Source organism: Felis catus, chromosome C2, assembly GCF_018350175.1.
Source record: "Felis catus isolate Fca126 chromosome C2, F.catus_Fca126_mat1.0, whole genome shotgun sequence".
In the NCBI taxonomy this organism is placed as follows: Eukaryota; Metazoa; Chordata; class Mammalia; order Carnivora; family Felidae; genus Felis; species Felis catus.
In genome coordinates this window covers 83,096,688-83,124,424 of record NC_058376.1, presented here as the reverse complement: position 1 = coordinate 83,124,424, position 27,737 = coordinate 83,096,688, and the positions used below count along the sequence as shown (strand labels likewise).

Genomic DNA, 27,737 nt, shown 5'->3' with positions numbered 1-27,737 from the left:
ACACAGAGACCCTGTAGCTTTCATTCCAAAACTCTAGCTGTGAATCAGGTATTTCTCACACGGCCAAAGCTTTTTTTTTTCTTCTTCTTTTTTTTAATGTTTATTTATTTTTGAGAGAGAGAAAGAGAGAGAGAGAGAGAGTACGCATGAGCACAAGCTGGGAAGGGGCAGAGAGAGAAGGGTACAGAGGATCCGAAGTGGACTCCACACTGTCAGCAGAGCCCAGTGTGGAGCTCAAACTCATGAACCGCAAGATCATGACCTGACCCGAGATCAGATGCTTAATCGACTGAGCCATCAGGCGCTCCATGGCCAAAGCTTTCTGAGGAAAGGGAGCTTCTATAGCAGTCAGTATTTTGAAAAGCCTCTTTTTCCCTATTAAAAAAAATTTTTTTTAATGTTTATTTATTTTTGAGAGAGAGAGAGAGAGAGAGAGAGAGAGAGAGAGAGAGAGAGAGAGAGAAAGAGGCAGAGAGAGGCAGATCGCAAGCAGGAGAGGGGCAGGGAGAGAGGGAGACCCAGAACCTGAAAGCAGGTTCCAGCCTCTGAGCTGTCAGCACAGAGCCTGACATTGGGCTCAAACCCATGATCCATGAGATCACGACCTGAGCCAAAGTCAGACACTCAACAGACTGAGCCACCCAGGCGCCCCTCTTTTTCCCTATTTTTAAATTCACTCTTTGTGGACAGTGTTTTGGTTATCTCCTGGGGTGTTTACATTTCAAAGACATGATAAAATTTACAACGTTAAGGGGCAGAGAGAGTACAAGTTTTCTCTTAGGAGTTTTTTGAGTAATTGCTATTTGGAACTTTCCTCTGTATTAAGGGTTGGACAGCCTTGGGCATTTTGTCTATTTCACTGCCAATCACCATAATATTCTCCCCTTCATTCTCTTCACTTTCCAGCAATTACAACTCTTAGATCCATTTTTTTTTTTTTTTTAAAGAAGGCTCCATGCCCAACATGGGCCTTGAACTCAAGACTCTGGGATCAAGAGGACCCTGGGATCAAGAGTAAGATGCTCTACCAACTGAGCCACCTCTTAGAGTCCTAATCAGGCTTTGTCACAAGTGCTCAGACCTCAATCCACAGAAGCCTACACCCTCCTAGCTTTGCAAAATGGCAAAATGGCAAAACGGAGACTAAGGTCTCCAACTTATTATCCTGCTCTCCCACCTAGTCTGCCAGTCCCAAAACTGAATAGTGGACAACTGCATGTCCTTCTCTAACTTCAGCCCTTACCCAACTTTCTGATCCAAGCTTCAGCCTCTAGTTAGTTGGGCATCAGTGGCCAGCAGAGCTGCCCAGACTAGAGGCCAGCTCACAATGAATGCTCACTGGGCAGAGTGAGCACAGTGTGCTATGAGTAGTTTCTCAAATGTGTATCAGACCTGCTGGCATTTTCAGGGTGTCCTAGTACTCACATGGTGGTCCACAAGCATCTAACATACAGGCCACCACTCCCCACATCAATGTAGATAGCCAACCAGGGATTTCCCCCAAGGAGGATGCCTCTTTCCCAAGGCCATTTCTTTGGTCTCCTGACTGGCTTGCCAACAGTTGGTTTGTAAACTGGCCCCCATACATGCAGGGCAAGGAGAGACCAAGGAAAGAGGCAAACCACCTCAGATTGGTAGGTAGCAGGTTTGATAAGCAAGGGAATTTACCTATGAGACTTTTCTTGAGTGACAAGATGAGTATATCTCCACACCCACCTGCCAGAGTCTTAAAAGTTTATATAGAAGCCCTAACCAGGTTCAGTCATGTATACAGTCCAGATGGTCTCAACAACACATTATTATCTCAAGGCTGTGTTCCTCGGGAAGCTTCTGGGAGAGGGGAAGGCAAGTGGAAGCCACACATTCCAAGGATGGGGGAGGGAGTGAGGAGCTTCCAATTGTAAGGGTCCAGTTCACAGGTCAACTGGCACTTGCATCCTCTTGATGAACCTTCTTCCCCCACTACTATTAGCTTTAGTAATTTCAGTTTTATTTTGTTGACCTAAAGCTGCCTCTATCCCACCTACCCCGGGACTTTAGCAAGAAATAGAAGAAGCTAGAGTAATTGTCCTTGTTTATAGCCAGATCTCATGACTAGCATTTATCTGTAAAGGCAAACAGCTTACTTACTCGAAGATGACAGGAATATCTGGGCAAATTAATTTATACCAAGTCAACACAGCATTCCTATGTGCCAAGCATTGTTTCAAATACTTTTTAGGTATTAACTCATTTAAATCCTCCTAACAACCCTATGAGGTAGGTACTATTATTTCTCCTATTTTATAGCTGAGGAAAGGGAGGCACTTAGATGTTGAGTGGCAGCAGGGATTTGAGTCCAGGCTCCAGAGTTGAGGCTCTTAATCACTATGCTATGACGCTTTCAAACAAACAAACGAAAAAAGCAAATAAACTATCACTGTACAAGATGACCTCAAATGTACCCTCATAAACAGCTCTCCTCTTTCCCCAGGGTGAGTATCAGATTAAAATAAACTATGACTCTCTAACTCTGACTCTCTCAACTAACCTCATGATAAGCAAATGGTAGTTTCAAAGTCAAAGTCACAAGTACATGATTAGAATACTAGAATGCAAAAAAACTACTTTATTTAAATTGCAAAAATAAAAAATGTGCTTCCTCATTATTTTTAAACCAAAGATGAACAGATGTTAAACACAGACACATTATAGACTTATACTGAAACAAAATAAAATTATCTTTATACCACCCTGTCAGTAACCACACAGATGTCTCATCCTTCCAACTATTTGATTGTAGGCCTAACTTCTCCTCTCTAGCCTTCCTAAAAAGCTTACCTGGCCAAACAGGCCAGGAATAAAAGAGTATGTCTGTTTAAAGATAAAAATAAACTTATCCCACCACATTAACATTCTATAAAGTGAGTTATCGACATTCTAAGTTTGAATGGATTAAAGATGGAAATGAGCCAAGAGAAAAGACTTAACATATTCAAACTATAAGTGTTTGCTGTATGAAAGCATAAATAACAGGGTAGAGAAACATGATTCAGTGAATATTGTTGGGAAAAACAAATAACAGATTAAAGATGAATTCATTGAGATCCAGGTTTCACATTGTGATACTGTGATTTATAAGAAATGTATATTTGGTCACTCACATAACCAAAATACATTTCTCGTATATATTTGGTCTTCAACCATAGTTACTGGATCATAGCTCCAAAACCCCTTAGCATTTCCTAAGTGCCAAGAGTGATGAAGGTGTCTTTTATTGTCTTAATGAAAGTGACTTTTGGACCTCATCCAAAGCTGGGGGCTGGATGCTGGGAGGACCAACCACGTGATTAAAGTGTTGGAACTTCCAGTCTTGCCCCCTACCAGGGGACTGCAGGCTGAATCAGTCAATGGCCAATAACTTAGTCAATAATGACTGTGTAATGAAACCTCTGTAAAAACTCAAAAAGACTGGGTTTGGAGAGCTTCCAGGATGGTGAACACATGGAGATTTCAGGAGACTGGTGCACCTGGGGATCCATGCTCTTTCCCCACACCTCGCCCTGTGTTTCTCTTCGTCTAGCTATTCATTCATACCTCTTAACATGTCTTTTATAAACTGATAAATGTAAGTAAGTGTCTCCCTGAATTCTGTGAGCTATTCTAGTGAATTACAAGAACTTTAACAAGGAAGTTGGTGGAACCTTCAATCTATAGCCAGTCGGGTCAAAAGTAAAGATAACAAACAACCTGGGGCTGGCGACTAGTGTCTAAAGTTGAGAGATGGAGGGAAGTCTTATAGGTCTGAGCGCTTAACAGGTAGAATCTGATGCTGTCTCGGAAGAGAGTCAGAATTGAGTTGAACTCTCAGACATCCTGCTGGTATCCAAGAATTTCTTGGTGTTGTGGGGTGGGGGTGGGGTGGGGAATGCCCCCCACATTGGAAATTGGCAACTCCAACATCTAAAAGATATACCACACATTAATCCATCTGGGATTAACCCAAAAAGTTACATTAAAAAGATGAAATATGGCACAAAAACAGACACATAGACCAATGGAATAGAATAGAAACCCCAGAACTAGACCCACAAACGTATGGCCAACTCATCTTTGACAAAGCAGGAAAGAACATCCAATGGAAAAAAGACAGCCTCTTTAACAAATGGTGCTGGGAGAGCTGGACAGCAACATGCAGAAGGTTGAAACTAGACCACTTTCTCACACCATTCACAAAAATAAACTCAAAATGGATAAAGGACCTAAATGTGAGACAGGAAACCATCAAAACCTTAGAGGAGAAAGCAGGAAAAGACCTCTCTGACCTCAGCCGTAGCAATCTCTTACTCGACGCATCCCCAAAGGCAAGGGAATTAAAAGCAAAAGTGAATTACTGGGACCTTATGAAGATAAAAAGCTTCTGCACAGCAAAGGAAACAACCAACAAAACTAAAAGGCAACCAACGGAATGGGAAAAGATATTCGCAAATGACATATCGGACAAAGGGCTAGTATCCAAAATCTATAAAGAGCTCACCAAACTCCACACCCGAAAAACAAATAACCCAGTGAAGAAATGGGCAGAAAACATGAATAGACACTTCTCTAAAGAAGACATCCGGATGGCCAACAGGCACATGAAAAGATGTTCAGCGTCGCTCCTTATCAGGGAAATACAAATCAAAACCACACTCAGGTATCACCTCACGCCAGTCAGAGTGGCCAAAATGAACAAATCAGGAGACATAGATGCTGGAGAGGATGTGGAGAAACGGGAACCCTCTTGCACTGTTGGTGGGAATGCAAACTGGTGCAGCCGCTCTGGAAAGCAGTGTGGAGGTTCCTCAGAAAATTAAAAATAGACCTACCCTATGACCCAGCAATAGCACTGCTAGGAATTTATCCAAGGGATACAGGAGTACTGATGCATAGGGCCACTTGTACCCCAATGTTCATAGCAGCACTCTCAACAATAGCCAAATTATGGAAAGAGCCTAAATGTCCATCAACTGATGAATGGATAAAGAAATTGTGGTTTATATACACAATGGAATACTACGTGGCAATGAGAAAAAATGAAATATGGCCTTTTGTAGCAACGTGGATGGAACTGGAGAGTGTGATGCTATGTGAAATAAGCCATACAGAGAAAGACAGATACCATATGGTTTCACTCTTATGTGGATCCTGAGAAACTTAACAGGAACCCATGGGGGAGGGGAAGGAAAAAAAAAAAACAAAAAAAACAGGTTAGAGTGGGAGAGAGCCAAAGCATAAGAGACTCTTAAAAACTGAGAACAAACTGAGGGTTGATGGGGGGTGGGAGGGGGGAGAGGGTGGGTGATGGGTATTGAGGAGGGCACCTTTTGGGATGAGCACTGGGTGTTGTATGGAAACCAATTTGTCAATAAATTTCATATAAAAAAAAATAAAATAAAAAGATGAAATAAATAGAAGAAAGAGAATTAAATTGCTTACTTAGTTGAGCTATGGGAGGAAAATAGTCTCCATTTTCCCCCAAAGCCAGAAACTTATCAAAGGCAAGATGGATGAGTTTAAATATAAAAAGGAAAATGTTTGCATAATGAAATTAACATTAAGGAGAAGGGGAATAAAGCTAAAGAAATGACAAGGTAACTGATATATTTGAACAGCCAGTTTTTACTGAAAAATATATGATTTTTTAAATCTATTCATTCAATAAATACTTACTGAAGGACCTACTATGTGCCAGGTACTGCTCTAGGTGCTAGGGATGCAAGAGTGGACAGACCCCACACCTCTAAATCACTGCCTTCATGCAGGTTACTTTCTAGTATTCACAAAAGGTCGAAATTCAGAACAGTCTGCTAAACTGGTTCAAAAGCTTCTTTCAGCCTCTAAATGCAATGTCATCAATTGAGAAATAAATTATATTTTAAGATACAACTCTATATACCTCCCATACAAGAAGGAGGGAAGTGTTAACACAAACATACATCGTCTGAATATTGAACTGATTTTTTAAAAATCAGTCTTCCTTTTGCTCTTTTTTTTTTTTTTAATGTTTGTTTGCTTATTGAGAGAGAGAGAGAACGCATGCAGGAGAGGGGCAGAGAGAGGGAGAAAATCCCAAGCAGGTTCCACGTTATCAGTGCAGAGCCTGACTCAGGGCTCAATCCCACAAACCATGAGATCATGACCTGAGTGGAAATCAAGAGTTGGACACTTAACCAACTGAGCCACCCAGGCGCCCTTGAACATTGCAGTGATTTTTAATATGCCACTGACAGGTACTCAGGAGAACAAACTGGTGATACGTAACACTCTACATATTCTCTGTCTTTATAATAGTAATGTATGAAGGAAAATTTTCAAAAGAAAAAAATAATTTCAATCCAATGGTTTATTGGGTATTAAATACCTAATACAAAATTAATGGCTAAACCACATTTGATCAATTAGATCAGTTCAGTGCTGTCCAATAGAAATATAATGCAAGTCACAAATGTAATTTAAGTTTTTCTAGTAGCTACATTAAAAGAGTAAAAAAAAACAGGTGAAATTAATTTTAATAATATATTTTACTTAATCCAATAGAAAATATTATCTTTTAAATACATCATTGATAAAATTGTAATAATGTAATGTTATTTACATTTGAATGTAATATATAATAAATATTACATTAATTATGTAATGTGAAAATATAATAATAAAAATTACTAATGAGATGTTTTAACTTTTTTTTGTACCAAGTCTCTGAAATCTAGTGTGTATTTTTTTTAATGTTTATTCATTTTGAGAGGGAGAGAGTGTGAGCAGGGGAGGGGCAGAGAAAGAGGGAGAGAAAGATAATCCTAAGCCAGCTCCAGCTCCACTCTATCAGCACGACCATGAGATCATGACTTGAGCCACAAACAAGAATCGAACGCTTAACCGACTGAGCCACCCAGGCACCCCCACTGTGTATCTTATATATCTAGCACATCTCAATTCAGACTGCACATATTTCAAATGCTCAGTGACATGTGGCCGCAGTATTACATAGTGTATGTAGCCCCACAGTTCTCAAGAGAGGGTGATTTTGCTTGCCAGGGGACATGTGGCAATGTTCGGAGACATATTTGGTTTTCACAACTGTTTGTCCTGTAGGTAAAGGCCAGAGATGCCGAACATCCTACAATGCAGAGAACTACCCACCCGCCCCCCCCCCAACAAAGAATTATCTGGCCTCAATGTCAATAGTGCTAAGGTTGTCCTAGACAGCTAAACAGATTATATCATTAGTATTTGACGTACGCTGATCTAGGGGGGAGTGTATTTTATGACGCCTATTTGTTTTTTATGTTACAGTATTTTAAATCCTTTTTAGAAGTAACTTTTTACAGTTTCTCCTGAGATAAGAGCCCCCATTTCTCCTTATTTCTCTTGACAGGCACTGCAGACAGAAAGGCTTTCCATGGCCAGATGACTCGGCCAGAGAAAGGCCTCTGCAGCAGTCGATTCATTCCAAAGGGAAAAATACTGCTTGATCCAGGAGTTGAGAAAACATTAAACAAGGAAATACTACTGACATTTATATCTTCCTGAGGATTATGTAGCTACAAGATACTGAGCATTTTTTTGTCCTACCAAGGCAACGGTGATGGGCACAGTGGGGGGTATTGGGGAGCTAAAAGGGGTCAATGAAATCCAGGTTCTGCATGGTTCAAATAAAGGTCAGGGAAACACACAGTCATATTCATGTCCATCTGGTGAGGGAAACAAGGAACATTTGATCCATAAGCAAAGGGAGATAACTGCATAAGAGACTTCCCCTCCGCTGTGCACACTAACAGCATCCCAGTGGCTGTGATAATTAGCACACCTATCGCACAGCATGGCCACCGCATAACTAGTTTGTCCCATCTCATTTTAACAGGCTGCCAGAGCGGAATGTCTGCTGACAGGGCAACCATGGGCTGTCCCCTGCATGGAGGCCCCTGGAACAAGATACTAGGGGCCAGAAATCATTCCCCAGGCTGAACAATCCCTTCCTGACAGCAGGACAACAGCAGGACAGCCTTCCTAAGCCTGGGGGCTGAGGATTCATCCAAGTTGTTCCTGAATGTGGGGACGGCAGGAATCAACTGGCAGTTCAGAGGCGCCTCTCAGCTTTCAAGGGGATTAAAGGCTACAGCACTCCTGTCTGGCACACTCCACAAAGAAAGCAGTAATTGGGGGTGCCTGGGTGGCTCAGTCAGTTAAGCATCCAACTTTGGCTCAGGTCATGATCTCTAGGTTTGCAGGTTCGAACCTCTGCTGCCAGCACAGAGCCTGCTTCAGATCCTCTGTCCCCCTCTCTGCCCCTACCCTAGTCTCTCTTTCAAAAATAAATAAATAAACTTAAAAAAAGGCAGTATTTGGGGTACAATCAGAATAGACTGGCCTCAGACGCTACAGCATATTCTCCCTCTCTTCTCCTTAATTCACAAGATCTTAATTCACAAACACAGAATGGGTAGCCTCTTATAAACTTTTCTGGCCCAAGTAAAAGTTTTTCTGAGATGTCCCTCCCCTGAAACTGCCTTTATGACAAACATCTAGATGGATAAACTTTTTAAGGGGAACTCTTGTATGATCAGACACAGGTTTCAAGAGACTCAAAATATTAAAAATTAAATCAAAAAGAAATTAAAATGTGTTTTTTAAATCAGAGAAGAAATAAAAAAGTTGATGCCCTCCCAAGACCAGCTGACTTTAGGCATTCCCATTCTCCCTACCTGCAACAAGTTAAAGAAAACTACAAAGGACATTTCCTCTCCTAATTCTCATCCCATCCTTACTGCAATAGGTTAGGAACATGATCCTGACCATCTCAAGCTCTTCCCTTAAGAACTTAGTCCAATAGTGGCCACTTCAGTCAAGAGGGATAGCAAAATTCTAGAAGGCAGCCTTCATGGATTCATCCATAAAACCAATGGATATAACTTAACACCAATACCATGGCAAATAGGTATTTTTCTGCAGTTCATAATCTAGCATTACCCAATAATTGGCAGGAATTTGAGAGTTTTTAGCTGCTTCATATAAAGCTAAATTCCAAGGAACTTATTCAAAGTTTCTATTACACTGGGGAGTGAGATTAACTTTGTTATTACAATGATAAGGTTTCAAAGGATTAAACTGAAAATGAATCAGAAGGGGAGAAAAAGACTTACAGGAAACACTTAGAGCCCCACTGGTGGAGGGGATAGAAGAAACTTTATTCCATGAGATCCAGAGCAGAGATTCTCTGTGCTGGCTACATTACGATCACCAGGGCAAATTTACAACAACATGGATGCTGGAACCCTAATCCAGAGAGTGGTTTAATCAGTCTGGTTTAGGGCCCTTCATAGGTATGGTTTTTAACGTTCTTCAAGTGATTTTCATATGCAGTCCAGACTGAGATTTAGATTTAGATAGAATTTTGATATTTTGCATTTGACAAAAGCTCTTTAAGACTGTCAGGCTTTAGCTTTAGGAAAAAAAAAATCTGGGCACCTAGGTGGCTCAGTCAGTTAAGCATCTGACTCTTGATTTTGGCTTAGGTCATGATCTCACAGTTTGTGGGATCGAGCCCTATGTAGGGCTCTGTGTTGACAGCATGGGGCCTGCTTGGGATTCTTTCTCTCCCTCTCCCTCTGCCCTCCCCCCCCCCCCACTTTCTCTTTCAAATAAATAAATAAATGTTTTGGGTTTTTTTTTTTATCCAAAGTATAATTCACAAATAAAACTTCCTCCAGGGGCACCTGGGTGGCTCAGTCAGTTAAGTGTCTGACTTCGGCTCAGGTCATGATCTCACTATTCATGAGTTTGAGCCCCGCTTCGGGCTCTGTACTGACAGCTCAGAGCCTGGAGCCTGCTTCAGATTCTGTGTCTCCTTCTCTCTGTCTGTCTCCCTCTCTCAAAAATAAACATAAAAAACAAAAACAAAAAACTTCATTCAGCACCTTGTACCATACATAGACCCATGTTAAATGCTTAGTATAAGATGTTAGTATATGACATTAGGATTCTGTCATGTGACCCCTGTGCCGCAGAGCCCCTACAACTGCTGACAGTGGTGAGAAGCAAGAAGTGAAGACTGGGGCAGTCTGGCTAGCTTTCTACTGTGAGAATACAACATTTAAGAAAACCAAGATATAACACCGTATCTGCTTTGGTAAACACAAGTTTTCATCTGATACCTAATAACAGAGTGAAGTTGATTCCTTGAAAAGCTAATTTACACAATAATCTTAAATAATTAAAACATATGTAAGATCTAATTACCTAAATAGGTTAACTCCCTAAAGGGAGGATAAGAAGGGAAGGGACAGACAAGCTTAATTCTGCTAATTAGTGAATTTCAGTGCACCAAATTAACTTCACATTAATCTGTAATTTTGATATTGACCAATTTGATCATTGACAAAGACCTCTGAAGGCCCAGTTTCCTGTTCCTGGCATTGACCTGTTTATTTCTGATTAAAAGAAAGTGGAAGAATGGCGAGACATTAAAGAAACCATTAGCAGAAGGCTACCTAAAAGCAGAACCAAGATTTCATCAAAAAAGTTTTCATTAACCATTTGTAACATCCAGATCATACATCTTAACCAAATAAAGGCTTAGGTATTTAAAACTGCTTAGAATACAGGAAGCTGGTTTCAATACTCTTCTTCCCTTTTGACAGAAGCCTCCTTCAGCTCCAGCCAACAGGCTATATTTATTTCCCTGAAGCAGCATTTCCTAGGAGAGAAGCAGCAGCCTCACTGCAGACAGCGTAAAAGAGCTCATGATCACGGCAGCAGGCCAACCTCAGGAGACCCATGGCCCTGTAGATTCATTTCACCATGCAAGAAAGCCACTGGGCTCTGCACCAATAGGAGTGCTGTTGTCATCTCCAGCAGAGGACTCTGGGCTGCTATTGGAAACCAACACCTGGCACCAAGCCAGATAACCGTATCACACCCGTACTGAGCTTTATAAAGCTTTATGGATGCCCACAGGGAAAAGAAAAGGAAAAAAAAAAAAAAAAAAAGCAGGTGTTCTTACTCATCCTATCACTGACTGTCCAGAAAATTTGCTGAGTCACTGAGTACCAATCAAGAGAAAAATAATGCAGAGTCTGCAAATACTAATCTCCTTCATCCTGCTCTCCTTCCAAAAAGCAAGTAGACTCACAGGTAATATTCCTGACTCTGAAAATACAAGGGCATAGACAAATTCACACACCCTTAGTCCATACAGAAGAGTTTTCAGAGTCAAATATCTGAAAATATAATGTACTCGACAAAGCTATTTTTTTACTTAAAAAATTTTTTTTAATGTTTACTTATTTTTGAGAGAGAGAGAGACAAAGCGTGAGGGGAGGGAAGGGCAGAGAGAGAGGGAGACACAGAATCTGAAGCAGGCTCCAGGCTCTGAGCTGTCAGCACAGAGCCCCACAAGGGGCTCGAACTCATGAACCATGAGATCGTGACCTGAGCCACCCAGCACCCCAGAACGTGACCTTTTAAAAACACTTGACAGGTATGCATTCAGTTTAACATATATAAAAAAACAGACAGGATAAACTTATGATTTTATTTATTTATTACTTAGGTCAAGACTGAGCAAAAATAAAAAATCCAGATTAAAAGAAATACTTCAAGTAAGAAAAAAGTTCAGAGGGCACAAGGATAAGATAAAAATCATTAAAACAGTACTCAAATTTAAAAGTCTGGGAAACATGAAAGGATAGTGAAAATAAAGTTTATGTGGACTCTTGAAATTTTATAAAAGTAGTAACAGCCTTCCTGTTTCTTCAAGATAAGACTCGATCACATGAAGGAAACTTGCTGTCTGGCTCCTGACTTAATAAGTTAGGGGACAAAGGGCACAATAGTGATTCTATTTACAGTTCTTCTCCACCTGGAGAGGAAAAGCTGGCTGTTGCCACTGTATGTCCTAATGTCACTTCTACTGTAACCAACTGGGTGGGGACCCTGTCTCCAGAAATTTCACCAGACTACCCACATACAATAGCTTCCCAGCTTCCACCTTTTTTCTGAGCTATAAGCCATCCTTGCTCACTCCCAAGGCTTCATCTGTATGGATGCACTAATGACTTCAAATTTTTCTTCTCCTACCTTACTTGCCTGTGCTCTATCTTCTGATCATTTTATCTGGATGCACTCAAATTCAACATGTTCAAAGTAAACTCATTCTCACCTGAATCCTCTTCTCTTTCTATACATCCATTAGTAGTTTTAAACTCTTACCACCAATCCCAGACCCCCCAATACTTCCTTCTCCTTCCAGAGATGCCCCTGTCTCTCCTCTCTCATCTCTCCTCACTATTATGCTTGGTTGGATGCAGACTCCCGGCCTCTTTCACATAGATTGGCACAGGAGCCTCCCGACCGCTCCCTATATTTTATCTCTCTCCTATGCAGGTTTTTTCTACATTGTCTCAAAACTAATCTTCCTAAGATAAAAATCAAGTCTTAAAAATCCCTTCTCAGCTCCATATCATTAGCCCTTGGGTAACACAAATGAAAACCACAATGAGATATCAGACATACCTATCAGAATGGCTAAGATAAAAATAACACCACCACCAAATACTGCCAAGAATGCAGAGAAACTGGATCATTCATACATTGCTGGTGGGAATGGAAAAGTGTACAGCCAGTCTGGAAAAGAGTATTGAAGTTCCTTATACACCGAAACATGCACTTACCATATGACCCAGCAACTGCATTCCTGGGCATTTATCCAGACAAATGAGAGCTTATTCACACAAAATCCTATATATAAATGTTCAAGGCAGCTTTATTTGTAACAACTACACACTAGAAATAACCCAAAATGCCCTTCAACAAATGAATGGTTAAACAATCTATGGTTCCTCTATAACATAGAATAGTACTCACAATGAAAAGGAAAGAACTACCTAAAACATGGAGTACTACTCACAAAAAGAAAATACTGATCCACATATCAAACGAGATGGATATCAAGGAAATTATGCACAGTGAAAAAAGCCAATCTCAAAAGTTACACGCTACGTGATTCCATTTATATAGTATTCTTTTTTTTTTTTTTTTTTTTAAGACAGAGCAAGCAGCAGGGAAGAGGGGCAGAGGGACAGAATCTCAAGAAGGCTTCAGGCTCGGTGCAGGGCCTGACATGGGGCTCAATCCCACAATGCTGGGATCATGACCTGAGCCAAAATCAAGAGTCGGGCACTCAAACGACTGGGCCACCCAGGTGTCCCTATAGCATTCTTCAAATGACAAAATTGTCAAGGTGGAGAACAGATTAGAGGTTGCCAGAGACTGGGGGCAAGGGGAAGGGAGGTGGCTATGGCTGCAAGGGAGGTGAGAGTAGCATGAGAGATGCTTGTGATGGTGCTGTTTTGTGTTCTGACTGTGGTGATGGTCACAAAAATCTACACATGCGAAAAAACTGCACAGAATACACACATGCAAATGAGTATACACAAAACCATACAACTGGGGAAGTCTTAATAAGGTAGGTGGATTGTTTTAATGTTGAGATATGGTGCTATAGTTTTGTTTTTTATGTTTATTTTATTTTTGAGAGAAAGAGAGCACAAGCAGGGTAGGAGCAAAGAGAGAGGGACACACAGAATCTGAAGCAGGCTCCAGGCGCTGAGCTGCAGGGCTCAAACCCACAAGCAGTGAGATCACGACCTGAGCCGAAGTCGGACACTTAACCAACTGAGTGACCCAGGTGCCCCTACGGTGCTATAGTTTTCTGCAAGAAGTTACCACTGAGGGAAGATGGATAAAGTGTATACAGAATTTCTTTGCATAGTTATCTCAAAATAAAAAGGGGGGGACAAAAACCCTCCTCAATAACTTCCAATAGTTCCCCAGTGCCCATAGTAAAAGATTCCTTAGCATGACATGCAGAATTTTCTCTTTCACATCCTAAGCTCTAGACAACTGGTTCTAAGATCTAACATTTAGAATGTTAGAACGCCATCTTAGAATGGCAGGCATCAGTCTAAGCATTTTATATGCATTATCTCATTTAATCTTCAATAATCCCATGAGTCAGGTTCTACTATCAATACCATTTTATTCATAAACCATCAAACCACAGATGACATAGTAACTTGAAAGCATCCCTACCTAATCATCCTTCAAAGTCCTGCTCCAATGTCACCTTTGTGACTTTTTCTAGAGTTAAGTGCATACTGACAGTGCCTGGCACTCAGAAGATACTCACCACGTGGTTAATTAACATAAGGCTTAGACAAACAACACACACCACAAACAAGTTATAGAACTGGCACCTTAAGGATTTGACAGTGATTACATTGAATGTTTTCCAAAGTTCAGCTTGAGTAGGAAAGCACTATATAATAAACAGTGGGGATGGAGCACCTGGGTGGCTCATTCGCTTAAGCATCCAACTCTTTATTTTGGCTCAGGTCATGATCTCACAGTTCGTAGGTTCAAGTCCCATATCAGACTCTGAGCTGGCAGCACACAGCCTCCTTGGGATTCTCTCTCTCCCTGTCTCTGCCCCTACCCTCCCTCCCTCCCTCTCTCTCTCTCTCAAAATAAATAACCTTAAAATATATATATACGGTGGGGACAGAAAACGCCTATTACTGAGAAAATGTTGTTTAATAAGGCAACAGCTTTCACATACCAAAGAAGGACAGGTAATGTCAGGCTGATGAAACTCCAGCGTCAGCTGCAAAGTTTTTCTGATTCTCAAGTTTTCACATAACAAATACTGTACATGAATACAAACCTTACCTTCCTAAACCCAGTCACCCCCATTCTTCCTTTGCAATTGAAGAAAAGGTATAATTTTTTTTTTTCAGAAGAAAGATATTTCTTCCATTTTAAAATGTATACTCATGGCACACCTGGGCATCTCAGTTGGTTAGGTGTCCGACTTCAGCTCAGGTCTTGATCTCACACCTGTACGTTTGAGCCCCGCATGGGGCTCTGTGCTCACAATTCAGAGCCTGGAGCCTGCTTTGGATTCTGTCTCCCTCTCTTTCTGCCCCTCCCCCACTCACACTCGGTCTCTGTCTCTGTCTCTTTCTCTCAAAATAAATAAACATTTAAAAAAACTAATTAAGGGGCACCTGGGTGGCTCAGTCGGTTAAGCGGCCGACTTTGGCTCAGGTCATGATCTCGTGGTCCGTGAGTTCAAGCCCCGCGTCGGGCTCTGTGCTGACAGCTCAGAGCCAGGAGCCTGTTTCAGATTCTGTGTCTCCCTCTCTCTGACCCTCCCCCATTCATGCTCTGTCTCAAAAATAAATAAACGTTAAAAAAAATTTTTTTTAATAAAAATAAAAAAACTAAAAAATTTTTAAAATGTATTTTAATTATTTCCCTTGGAGAAAACAAAATTCTTATCTAAAGACTCCTTCACATCCATGGAGTTCCTTGGAAAACTTACTTATCATACTACCACAGTCTAGAATTGTTCCAGTACTCTGAAATCTGCAGGAGTCCCTCCAAAGGATTCACATTTTAAACACAGACAACAGAGGCAGAGGCAAAAAAACAAACAAACCAATTTTAAGTACATGAATGAAGTTTGGGGGGGTTTGTTTCTGTTTTATTTTGTTTTATTTGAGAGAGAGAGAGAGAGAGAGAGAGAGAGAAAGAGAACATGAGCGGGGCAAAAGGAGAGAGAGGGAGAGGGAGAGAGAAGATCTTAAGCAGGCTCCACACTCAGCACTGAGCCCAACAAGGGGCTCGATCCCACAACCCTGGGACCAGGAGCTAAGATTAAGTCTGATGCTCAACCGACTGAGCCACCCAGGTGCCCCTAAGTACATGAATGAAGTTTAATGGTTCATATTCCCTCTCTTCCCTCTTCAGCACCCCCACCCCCACCCCTACAAGGTGACTTCTCTCAAGCAAAGCCTTTTCAGAATTCATCACAGGGCAGTACAAGCAGGAGAGAGGAGAACTCAAAAGGAGAAATAGGTGGCAGGCTGAAGCCAACCAACCGCTCCTTTTTTATATGTAACCATAAATTCTTACCAGTGATCTGAAGCCAACAACAGGGATGCCTGGGTGGCTCAGTGGGTTGTGCTTCCAACTTCAGCTCAGGTCATGATCTCACGGTTTGTGGGTTTGAGCCTGGCATCGGGCTCTGTGCTGACAGCTCAGAGCCTGGACCCTGCTTTGGATTCTGTGTCTCCCTCTCTCTCTGCCCCTCCCCTGCTCGTGCTCTGTCTCTCTCTCTCTCAAAAATAAATAAACATTAAAAAAATTTTTTTAAATAAAAAAATAAAGCCAACAACAAAAATGAAATTTCGTTTTAATTATGCATTATATGAAAAAAGAAGGTGTAGTCTAATACAACAAGTAGGTAAGAAAAGGAATTCAGGAAAAGGAATACTGACCGGTCGATTTCTCTTATATTTGGAGTCCTCTCGGTCTCTGTGCTGCCCGGAAGTGCTGGTTCTCTCTCTCACGTTTCTATAACCAGGACTGGGGATGATATACTCTTTTCCTATGTCGATATCCTTCATCTTCTCTGAGTAGAGGTGCCAGGGCTCACAGACTTTTGGTTTCACTTGAGAATTTCTGAAATTAAAAATTCATCAAAGAATAACACTATATGTTAATTATACCAGAATTTTTAAAAAATTTTCTTTATTTCCTTAAGGAAAGAGATTTTCTAAATTTGTACTTAATCATATGCAACGGCACTTTAAACTAGAAAAAAAAAGGGCAAAAGCATTAAAGTTTACTACCATTATACCTATAAAAATAATTTTTCAGAAATGTTTAAAGTGCCATTTCATTTTTTTAAAGAAAAAAATATCAGTGTAATAGAACCAAGGATTACCACCTCCCACCCCTAAGGGGGACGAAAAGGATTAGAAAAAAATAAACACACTAGTAAAGAGATATCATCACCTTCAACTAAGCTCAAACCCATGTAAGGAGCATTCAGATAAGTCTTTCAAAAAAAAAAAAAAGACATCTTTTAAGTTTGTTCCAAGCATTATAAACTCCACAATTTTAAAATGGATATTATTTCTCCTACTAAATGTTACTAAATGAAAATTTACAAAGCACTTATTCTACCAATGATATATCCCACCTCTGCGTTTTTATAATAGGGTAATTGGTTTGTTATTTTAAAGCTCCATGAAGTTACATAAATACAAATACAAAACAAATTTATACTTGAAATGCAAAACAAAACAATATTATCACACCTTAACTTAGAAAAAAAAATTTTTTTAATGTTTATTTATTCTTAAGAGAGAGACAGAGACAGCACGAACAGGGGAGGGGCAGAGAGAAATAGAGGCACAGAATCTGAAGCAGGGTCCAGGCTCTGAACTCTCAGCACAGAGCCCGACACAGGGCTCAAACTCCTGAGCTGTGAAGTCATGACCTAAGCGGAAGTAGGATGCTTAACTGACTGAGCCACCCAGTTGCCCCAACAATAATACACCTTAACTTTATTTATTTATTTTTTTATTTTTTAATTTTTTTTTCCAACGTTTATTTATTTTGGGGACAGAGAGAGACAGAGGATGAACGGGGGAGGGGCAGAGAGAGAGGGAGACACAGAATCGGAAACAGGCTCCAGGCTCTGAGCCATCAGCCCAGAGCCTGACGCGGGGCTCGAACTCACGGACCGTGAGATCGTGACCTGGCTGAAGTCGGACGCTTAACCGACTGCGCCACCCAGGCGCCCCCACCTTAACTTTAAAAACAAATTCCCCTTGGGGTACTGAAAGTGTTCTAAAATTAGACAGTGGTGATGGTTGCCCAAGCCTGTGAATGTACTAACCCAAAACTGAGTTGTAATACTTTAAAGGGGTGCATTTAATGGTATATAATTTATATCTCAACAAAGCCGTTATTAGAAAACAATAACAAAAAGAAATTCCCCATCCTGTCCAACAAAATCTTACCTAATATTTACCTGAAACTCTGCTCTAAACCTCTGCTTGCCTGGCTAACTTTGATCAATATACTGTATCAACTCTGGTTAATTCTGAAAAAATAAAACACACACATTTCCCCCACTCTGAGATGGCTCAAAGTTTCCCAGATACAAGCTGAGAAAACACCTTTCGCACCAGCCTCACTAGAAATTAAAGAAGTGTAGCTGTGTTGCCTTTTGGATTCCATAACTTCCTAGTTATCACTGGGTCTTAAAAGTACTACTCTGCAGACAAAATTCTGACCACTACAATTCATTTTTCTAAGGTATCAGAGAAAAGGAGAATACTTACTAAATAAAAAAGAACTAAATCTCCTCCATACAGACGTGTTTCCAACACACTTCTTGCCTTTCAGAAGTCTAGTTCAACTACCCTGAGTCGATACTGCTAAATTACGTATCTTTAAAAAAAAAAAAAAAAGTCACCTTGTCCAAGGACAAACTGCACCATAAAGCACTCCGGCTTACAACCAAGAGCACAGCAATCACGTCACTGAGACCTCATTAAGCCTAAACTATAAACAGACCTGGGCATCTGCCTGTGTCCCCAATGTCAGGTTGCAGCTGCAGATCAGAGTAATCCTTCTTGTTAGAGGGATAACTGAAGTCCAACCTTCCTCACAAAAGGCTCCCTAACCTAGCTGATTGTGTGGAAGCTGAACAGATAAGTCCCATGTTGAAAAAAGGCAAGAGGAAGGAAGTGGGTGTGAAAGGGGCACGGCCCAACCAACTAATTCACAATTCCAAATGCCATATCAAGAAGAACATAAAGTTCATCCCAATTGTCTAAGAACTCTTGATAACCAAAGTGTGTTTCAATCATTTTATTTCAAGTTATTCTACGTATGAAGGAGGTGGGGAGTAGGTCTCCATTGCCTCTAACACTCTTGTTTCTTAGCTTCCTGGGAAAAGAGGCATAGCCATGAGAGTAGGCAGGCCTTGAGTATGCACAAAGTTACTATCTCTTGGCCTTGAATATAAGAATTCCATCTTCTGTGTATCAGGATTATAAGACCGGGCACCCCACATAGAGGCCACCCAAGAGCTAGGAATCCCTATGAGTTTTAGAAAGAAAACAAGCCCAAGTCTGAATAAAGCAACTAAGAAAGGATCACTATAGGCTTGACTCTTTTTGACTCTATTTGTACTTCCCTATTTTCTTCTATTCTCCTTTTGGGTGTTAAAAAGTTGTTTTGCAATGCTAACTTGACTCAGCTGTCAAGAACGGAAAAAAGGAAAGGATTTTTTTTTTCTTTTTTGAGTCAGAGCTATACAACAACATTAGCAGAACAGCCAAAGTGGTAGAACCCCAAAGAAGTGTCCAGATTCAAAATCAACAGAGTTGAGGCCAGACAACTGCCTTTTTTTTTTTTTTTTTTAAATCAAGGTTCCCCTTCCAGTGGTAAAAGTGTAGGCATTCTCCCTGCACAATGATGCAGAGGAAACTGCATGGGGGAGGGGGATTGCAAGAACTGGAACTAGCCAGACTGGTGTTTCCAAATTGCCTTCATTACAACATTCCTTAGGTATCCAACCTCAGGAATTTCATTCAGGCCCTGAAGCTGCACAAGAAGACCTGAAGCTATCTACCACCCTCTGATAATCCACTTGTTGTGCTTCAACCTTCCGCACCCTTCACTTAGGCAACAGATTCCAGTATAACCTATCCATCTTGTCCTTCAAAACCTTCTGAAACTTTGCCAATCATTCCTGTGCCCTTCTGCCTCCTGCCTCCCCATGTCTGTGCAGAAGCCAGATGACCCCTGTGCAACAAACACAAAGCAACATGCAGCTCTGTGTGGTGGAAGTGGAAAGGCACTGATGACAGTCAAGAGATCAGGACTCCCTCCATTCCTGGCTCTGCCCAGGGTTTGCTGTGCGTACTTGTGTCACGAACCTCCATTTACCCGTTTGCAGAAAACGAGAGGATGACTTTTAAGGTCGCTGCGCTGGCAGCTCAGAATCGCTGGTATAAGACTTGAGCGGGGTGTGCCCCGGGCCGCCCTCCCCACAACCATGAGGATGGGGGCTTCTCTCTCGCCAGCTTCACCTGGGGTGCCTTGACCCTTGGGCGTTCCCACGGCCAGTTTGGGCCTGACGAGGCCACAGCGACCCACACCCACGGGCCGCGGACGCAGCACCCCCTGGTGGCCGCATCCGGGTATGTAGCCAGCACTCTCGACCACTCAGCCCACCCTACCTGCCTTCCGACGCCAGGACCTCAGCATCAGCCAGCCCTCAGGGATTGCGTCCCGAGGAGGGGGCGGCGGGACACTAGAAGGAGGCCAGGCTGCGCTTCTCAGGTCTCCGGATTCCCCCCGAACCTCCTCTTATCCCCGATCCCAGTCCGCCACCCCGGGTGGGAACATACAGGGGTGACCCCCGTGACAACCAACAGAGAAGGAGGGGGTGCGACGTTAGCTGCTACCTACCTGTGCCCCGGCTCCAGGACGGCCGCACCGGCCACTCGACCACGCTCCCGAGCATCAGCCCCGGAGCAAAACAAGCCTTTATAGCGGCATTGGCCGCCAGACTGCGCAGGCGTGCTGCACAAAGACTCCCCAAGACTGAAGGGAATTGTAGTCCCTCTTCTAGGAGCCCGAGGCTCGACACGCGGCAAAGGACTATATTTCCCAGAAGCGCTGCAGAAGCCCTGGAGGAGGTGCAGGCTGCTCCTCCTTTCCACCGCGCTCCTGGCCCTGCACCATCCTTCTCAGAGCTTCTGCGAGCCTGTCTGGAATCTTCTCTGAGGCCGTGTGCCCCAGTGGGTGGCCGGGAGGGTTGACAGTAGCCCTTGGGGGAGGGTGGGGGGCGCAGCTCGGTGTTTGCAGGCAGGACGGAGCCGACGGTGTGCGGCCATTTATGCACCAGAAAATATCATGAAGGTCATCAGCTATCAACTAGCCCCAACTCGTGTCTTTTATGGCAGTTAACATTTTATGGCAGTATAACATTTTACGATTGTTTGCTCAGTATTCGACCTGCATCCTGCGCTGATAGCACCTTTATCAGTTTTATCCCATTGCCCGTCACATAACCTTGTGCTACCTGGTTTCTAGATAATGAAACGCCAGGATCACAATTTCTACGGTAGCAAGAGCCTTGGAAACGATGTACCAACTCACTCCTTTTTGTAAATCAAACTGAGGTTCCCAAAGAGACTGATCACAGTATTTCTCTTTGTGTTTCATCTGTACCTTCAACATGATCGTAACATCACTACTCTCTATTGAGTGCCTACCTACTCTGTACGTGGTGCTTTACATGAAATTCTTGTTTCTTTTAATCTCCACAACCACACTGTAGGTATATCTTCTCCATTTCAGAGATTATTTTTAAAAAGGTAAAGTGACTTGTTCATCTTTATACAACTAGCTAGTGTGAAGACACTAAGGTATCATAATTATTTAACACGATGTTCCTGAGTGAGGATGGATTAATAGGCCTATGCAACACCACAAAGAGGCTGGGAACAGACTCATGCATATATGTAAACACGATCTGTGACTGAGAAAACATTACAGATCAGTAGGGAAAGGAAGAAGTTTGGATAAATAGTGCTGGGACAATAGGTCATCTGTATTTTTAAAAACTCAGGGATTACTACTTCAGCCCACACAGAAAAATCGATTTCAGGTAGATCAAAGACCGACCTGTGAAAGGGAAAACTTTAAAATGTTGGGAAGAAAATGTGAAATAACTTCATGACCTTGGGAGTAGAGAAGAACCTCTTAAACAAGTTGCAAACACAAAAAATAAAGGAAAGATTGATACATTCTTACTATAGTTAAATTTAAATTTCTGTACAAGAGCCATAAATTGAAAAGCAAAACCACAAGTTATAACCAACAAAATTTTGGATACAAGATATACAAATAGTTTCTACAACTCAATAAGAAAGGGCAAATCACTCAGTCGGAAAATAGGCAAATGATATGAACAGACAGTGAACACACCGTAAAGGAAACCTGAACAACCATTCAAGCATGCAAAGACACCGAATCAGGAAAAAAAAACAAACAAACAAAAAAAAACAGGGAAATTCAAGTTAAAATAGCAATGAGATACTGTTTTATGCCCTTCTCATGGGAAAACATAAAAACCTGACAACACCGACTATTGTCAAGGATCTGGAAAAACAGGATATTTTGCACATTGCTGGCAGTGTATCAACTGATAGAACCATATTAAAGAGCAGTTTGGCCATATTTAGTAGATTGGAAAAGGGCTATATATAGGGCAGTATTGTTAGATCCCTGGCAGACACCTAAAATTTAGTGGCTCGGAGTCAAGAAGTTTATTTCTCTCATAAATAAAAGTTTTAGGTAAGTATCCCAGATCAGTAGTGTAGTCCTGCTTCCTGCAGGTAGTCAGAGACCAAGGGTATGGTGGCTCTGTCAGGTTCAACATATAGCTCCAAAATTTTTCTACTCATTGCTATTACGAGTCACCCGGGTGGAAGGAAGGAAGAATATGGAGATATGTGACCTGATCTTGAGGCACCAGCAGGGAAGCAATATACATCATTTCCATTCACATTCTACTAGTGACAATTTAATCATCTGGGCACATCTAAGTGAGAGGGAAACTGGGAAGTGCAATCCTCAGCTGGGAAGCTATGAGCCATCTACAATTCCATTACAATGGAAGAAGGAAAGAACAGATTTCAGTGGAAACTAATGGTTTCCACCTCATATGCCTATCCTTGAACCCAGAAATTCCACTTCTACATATATGCTGTAGGGTAGCCTTTCTCTATGGAGGCTTCTGCAAGTGAATTAAGCCCTAAAAAGAATTATTTGAGTGATTATTTTCTCAGTTCTCCCAAGGATAACACATATCTAGTATCATTCTAGATGTCCAAGAGAGAAGTTAATTCATTACACACAGTGAATGCTTTAGGGCATCAGGGCTTAATGCTATTAGCTGAGAAAAGATGCTCTAAAGGGCCTCCCACATATATACACAAGGAGATATACTCATTGTCCATTGTCTGTAGTAGTGGAAAGAATCTAAATTCCATTAACAAGAGAACAGATAACTAGATTATGGTATTTGTATAATGAGCTACTATACAGCAGTTAAAGAACATGGGCTATAATGTATCACTATGTATAAGTTTCAAAAACAATGTTGAGCACAAATAAGTTACAAAAAGACTCAAATTGTATAACCCCAATTTGTATTTATTTTGTAAATATGTAAAAATGTGATATGTTGTTTATGAATACACATATATGTACTTAAAAATATAAAAAATACCTGGGCATGATGAACAATTTCAAGGTGTAATTGGAGATATAGCTGGTGTTGGAGGTACTAGAATAAGATCAGAGAGGGAGACACAGGAGCTTCATCTGTTTCTGTAATATTTTATTTCTTTTTAAAATGATTTATAGGGGCGCCTGGGTGGCTCTTTTGGTTGAGCATCTGACTTCAGCTCAGGTCATGATCTTGCGGTTCATGGATGGAGCCCCGCGTCAGGCTCTGTGCTGATAGCTCAGAGCCTGGAGCCTGTTTCAGATTCTGTGTCTCCCCCTCTCTCTGCCCCTCCCCTGCTCATGCTCTGTCTCTCTCGCTCTCTTAAAAAATGAATATACATTAAAAAAATTTAATGACTTATAAATGTTCATTTTAACGAGGTTTGGAGTGGGTACACAGGTCCTTCCAATATCATTTGCTGTACGTTTTTGGTGGCTTTAAGTATTTCGTAATAAAAATGTTTTAGTGTCATAGGAACAAATCATATCTCCTCTCACTGGGACTATATGCACTTGAGCCAAAGAATCTTGCAGGTCGCTATATCTATATCTGCTGATGAGAATTCCTGAAGCGCCTGTGGCCATCTGGTTGCATAAGATAAACCTCCTCAGCACACCTCAAGCCACCTTGCTGAGGTATACTACACTTCCTACCATGCCTCAAACACCGTAGAACCCCAAAGCTGCAAATCTGATACTTTAATATAAAATCAAAAGCTTCTAAAAATCTTCCTCAAATACTCCAAATATATTGATCATAGGTTAAAAGAAAAAAAAAAAAAAACAATAATAGACGACCATTGCGCAGACCTGGTGCCAAGCCTCAATACCCTAAGGTCTTATCTCTGTCTGTCCACAGATAGCCTGGGCCAAAGAATTGTACTTAACTTACACTTACTTATAAGTATAATTAGACTTCTACTTATTTACATGATACTGATTGCAAAGCATCCCCTCCTTAAAATGATTTTGTGTTGTGAGATGTTTGGGGGAGTGATAGTCTCCAATCCTCAGGCAAGGGGCTAGAGTAGAGAATCTATGTAAACCCACACTTGTACATATTTTAAAAATAATACTTATTTTGTGTAATCCACTAAAAATATTCATTCAATATTTGATGGAGATATAATGGAGCGAAAACAGAGAAGTTTCCTGTCCTTATGGGGCTTAGAGCTCCAAATAAACTTGAGTCCAAAGTTAAATTATAACTGGAGTAGGTACGAGACAAGGAAGGTATGAGTTGTGCCTGAAGGACAGTGGGAGTTAGTAAGGTGAACACGTGGAGGTGGGCAGAGCAGAGAGCACTCCAAGCAGAGGGAACAACAAAGACCAAGCAGAAGGAAAAGGAAGAGAACATCTCCAAAGGCCTTGTAGACCATGTTACAGGTCTCAGAGGAAGAGCAACTGGCAACCACGACAAGGTTTTTAGTGGTGAGTGGGTTAAGTGTTGAGAAATCAAATTTGCATTTTGAAAACTGCACTGTGGCTGGTAGACTGGAGAAAGAGTCAGAAGTATCTAGAAGGGAAGACAATCAGCAGACCTTGGTGATGGAGTAGGTAAAGTGGTGTGAGAAACAAAGGGGTCAAGGGTACCACCTAGGTTTCTGGTTGCAGAACTGGATGGATGGTGGTACCGCTGCTCATTGACAGAAGTGTTTTATTGCAGTAGCTTCCTCTACCCAGGTTACCAGGACCTAATGCCAAATGGCAATGATCACTGCACATCTGCTGTGGCATTCGCAGTTGAATTCTTATGAAGACAAAATTTCACTTTTGCAGATCAATTTTACAATGAAAGTCATTTTCAAGAAATAAGACCTTTTTTTCAAGTTAGCTAATAAAGTGAATATTTTACTTGCCATCACAGAAACAACAGTGTGAGAGAATAATAAACCTCTTTAACGGTCTCTGGCAACTTAAATTTTTTTTTTAATGTTTATTTATTTTTGAGAGAGAGACAGAGAGACAGAGCGTGAGCAGGGGAAGGGAAGAGAAAGAGAGGGAGACACAGAATCTGAAGCAGACTCCAGGCTATGCTGTCAGCACAGAGCCGGATGAAGGGCTCGAACTCACAGACTGAAAGATCATGACGTGACCTGAAGTTGGTCACTTAACCGACTAAGCCACCCAGGCACCCAGAGAATTCTTTTTTTTTTTTTTTTAATGTTTATTTATTTTTGAGAGAAAGAGAGCCAGAGAGGGAGCGGGGTAGGGACAGAGAGAGAGAGGGAGACAGAGAATCTGAAACAGGCTCCAGTCTCTGAGCTGTCAGCACAGAGCCCGACGTGGGGCTCAAACCCACGAACCATGAGATCATGATCTGAGCCGAAGTTGGAATGATCTGAGCCGAAGTTGGACGCCCACTGACTGGGCCACCCAGGCGCCCCTAAATGTTTATTTTTTGAGAGAGAGAGAGAGAGAGAGAGAGAGCGAGCGAGCCAGGGGAGGGCAGAGAGAGGGGGTGGACAGAGGATCCAAAGCAAGCTCCACACTGACAGCAGCAAGCCTGATGCAGGGCTCAAACTCACAACTGTGAGATCACGGCCTGAGCCACTGAGCCATTCAGGTGCCCCCCTGGCAACTTGGAAAAGAGAAAAGGATTTCACATATCAACAATTCCAAAGTTGGTGCAGCCACTGTGGAAAACAGTATGGAGTTTCCTCAAAAAATTAAAAGCAGGAGCGCCTGGACGGCTAGTTGAGCTTCCGACTCCAGCTTAGGTCATGATCTCATGGTTCGTGAGTTTGTGCCCCATGTCAGGCTTTGTGTTGACAGTTCAGAGCCTGGAGCCTGTTTCAGAGTCTGTCTCCCTCTCTCTCTCTCTGCCTCTCTCCTGTTTGCACACACACTCTCTCTCAAAAATAAACATTAAAAAAATTAAAAATAAAGTTACCATATTATTCATTAATTCCACTACGGGGTATTTACCCAAAGAAAATGGAAACACCAATTCAAAAAGATATATACACCCCTATGTTTATTGTAGCATTTTTTACAATAGTCAGGATATGGAAACAACCCAAGTGTCCATCCATAAATGAATGCATAAAGAAGATCTTATATTTTATATAAAATAGAAATATAGAATATAAATATAAATATAGACGATTATAAATATATATACATACAGATTTATATAGAAGATTATATATGCAAATATACATACATATACATATACACATATACATATGTATACATATACACATATACATATATACATATATATACACATATACACATAGGTGTATATATATAAAGGAATATTGCTCAGCCATAAAAAAAGCATGAAATCTTGCCATTTACAACAACATGGATGGATGTAGAGGGTATAATGCTAAATGACATGAGTCAATCAGAGAAAGACAAATACCATATGATTTCACTCATATGTGGAATTTAAGAAACAAATGAACAAAGAAAAAAGAGACCACCAAAAGTCAGATTTTTTTTTAATGTTTAGTTTTTTATTCTGACAGAGAGAGAGAAAGCATGCTCACAAGTGGGAGATGGGCAGAGAAAGAGGGAGAGAGAGAATCCCAAGCAGGCTGCACACTCAGTGCAGAGCCCCATGCATGGCTCAATCACATGATAGGGAGATCTTGACCTGAACTGATATCAAGAGTAGGTTGTTTAACCAACTAAGCCACCCAGGTGACCCCAAAACACCAGACTCCTTTTTTTTCAAGTTTACTTACTTATTTTGAGAAAGACAGAGAGAGCAAGCAGGGGAGAGGCAGAGAGAGGGAAAGAGAATCCCAAGCAGGCGCCACACTGTCAGCATGGTGTCAGATGTGGGGCTCAAACTCATGAACTGTAAGATCATGACCTGAGCCAAGACCAAGAGTAGGACATTTAACTGACTGAGCCACCCAGACACCCCCTCAAAACAGACTCTTAAATATGGAGAACTGGTGGTTGCCAGAGGGGTGGTAGGTGGGGGAGGGGGGTGGGTACAATAGGTCAAGGGGATTAAGGGCATGCTTATCATGATGAGCACTGAGTAATAATATATAGAATTGTCAAATCACAACATAGCCTAAGACTAATATAGCCTAAAACTAATATGTTAATTATACTGGAATTGAAAAAAAATTTTTTAATAAACTAAAAAGAAAAAAAAAGATGTCAACAATGCCATATGAAAGCCAAATGACATTGCATATTATATAGACAAAGATTTCACAGTATTTTCAATAGAGAACTGCAATGGGTGAAGCTGAGTGTTCATACAGTGCACAGCAGTAGAGGCACGTTATGGTAAGTCATATCACATAGCCACTTTATGAAGGAAAGAATTACACACTTCTCACCTTCGTAGCAATAACATCTCAACTAATTAGCAGTAAAGGTAGTAGTGAGAAAGAAATGAAGAATTGCTTTAAAAAAGCGTTAAGTACAGTTATATTGACATGCACTATCATATTGACCCAATAAAATAACAGATAGGTGTTCAAAAACTAGCTCCTTGGGGGCGCCTGGGTGGCGCAGTCGGTTAAGCGTCCGACTTCAGCCAGGTCACGATCTCGCAGTCCGTGAGTTCGAGCCCCGCGTCA

General features: G+C 41.4%; 1 protein-coding gene across 8 annotated transcripts in view; it reads right to left on the bottom strand.

Annotated features, from left to right (window-relative positions):
* Positions 1–27,737, bottom strand: part of ABCC5 (ATP binding cassette subfamily C member 5) — a 92,593-nt gene that overhangs the window by 62,196 nt on the left and 2,660 nt on the right. For 5 of the 8 annotated variants that reach the window (XM_045037203.1, XM_023260353.2, XM_023260354.2 and 2 more), the window contains one exon: positions 16,359–16,542. In XM_045037203.1, the coding sequence (XP_044893138.1) occupies positions 16,359–16,487 (129 nt within the window). In that variant the 5' untranslated portion in view covers positions 16,488–16,542. Of the gene's footprint in view, positions 1–16,358; positions 16,543–18,215; positions 18,355–18,450; positions 18,474–20,355; positions 20,509–27,737 lie in introns of those variants that run through there. The other 3 variants (XM_003991868.6, XM_045037202.1, XM_023260350.2) reach the window with 3 other exon arrangements.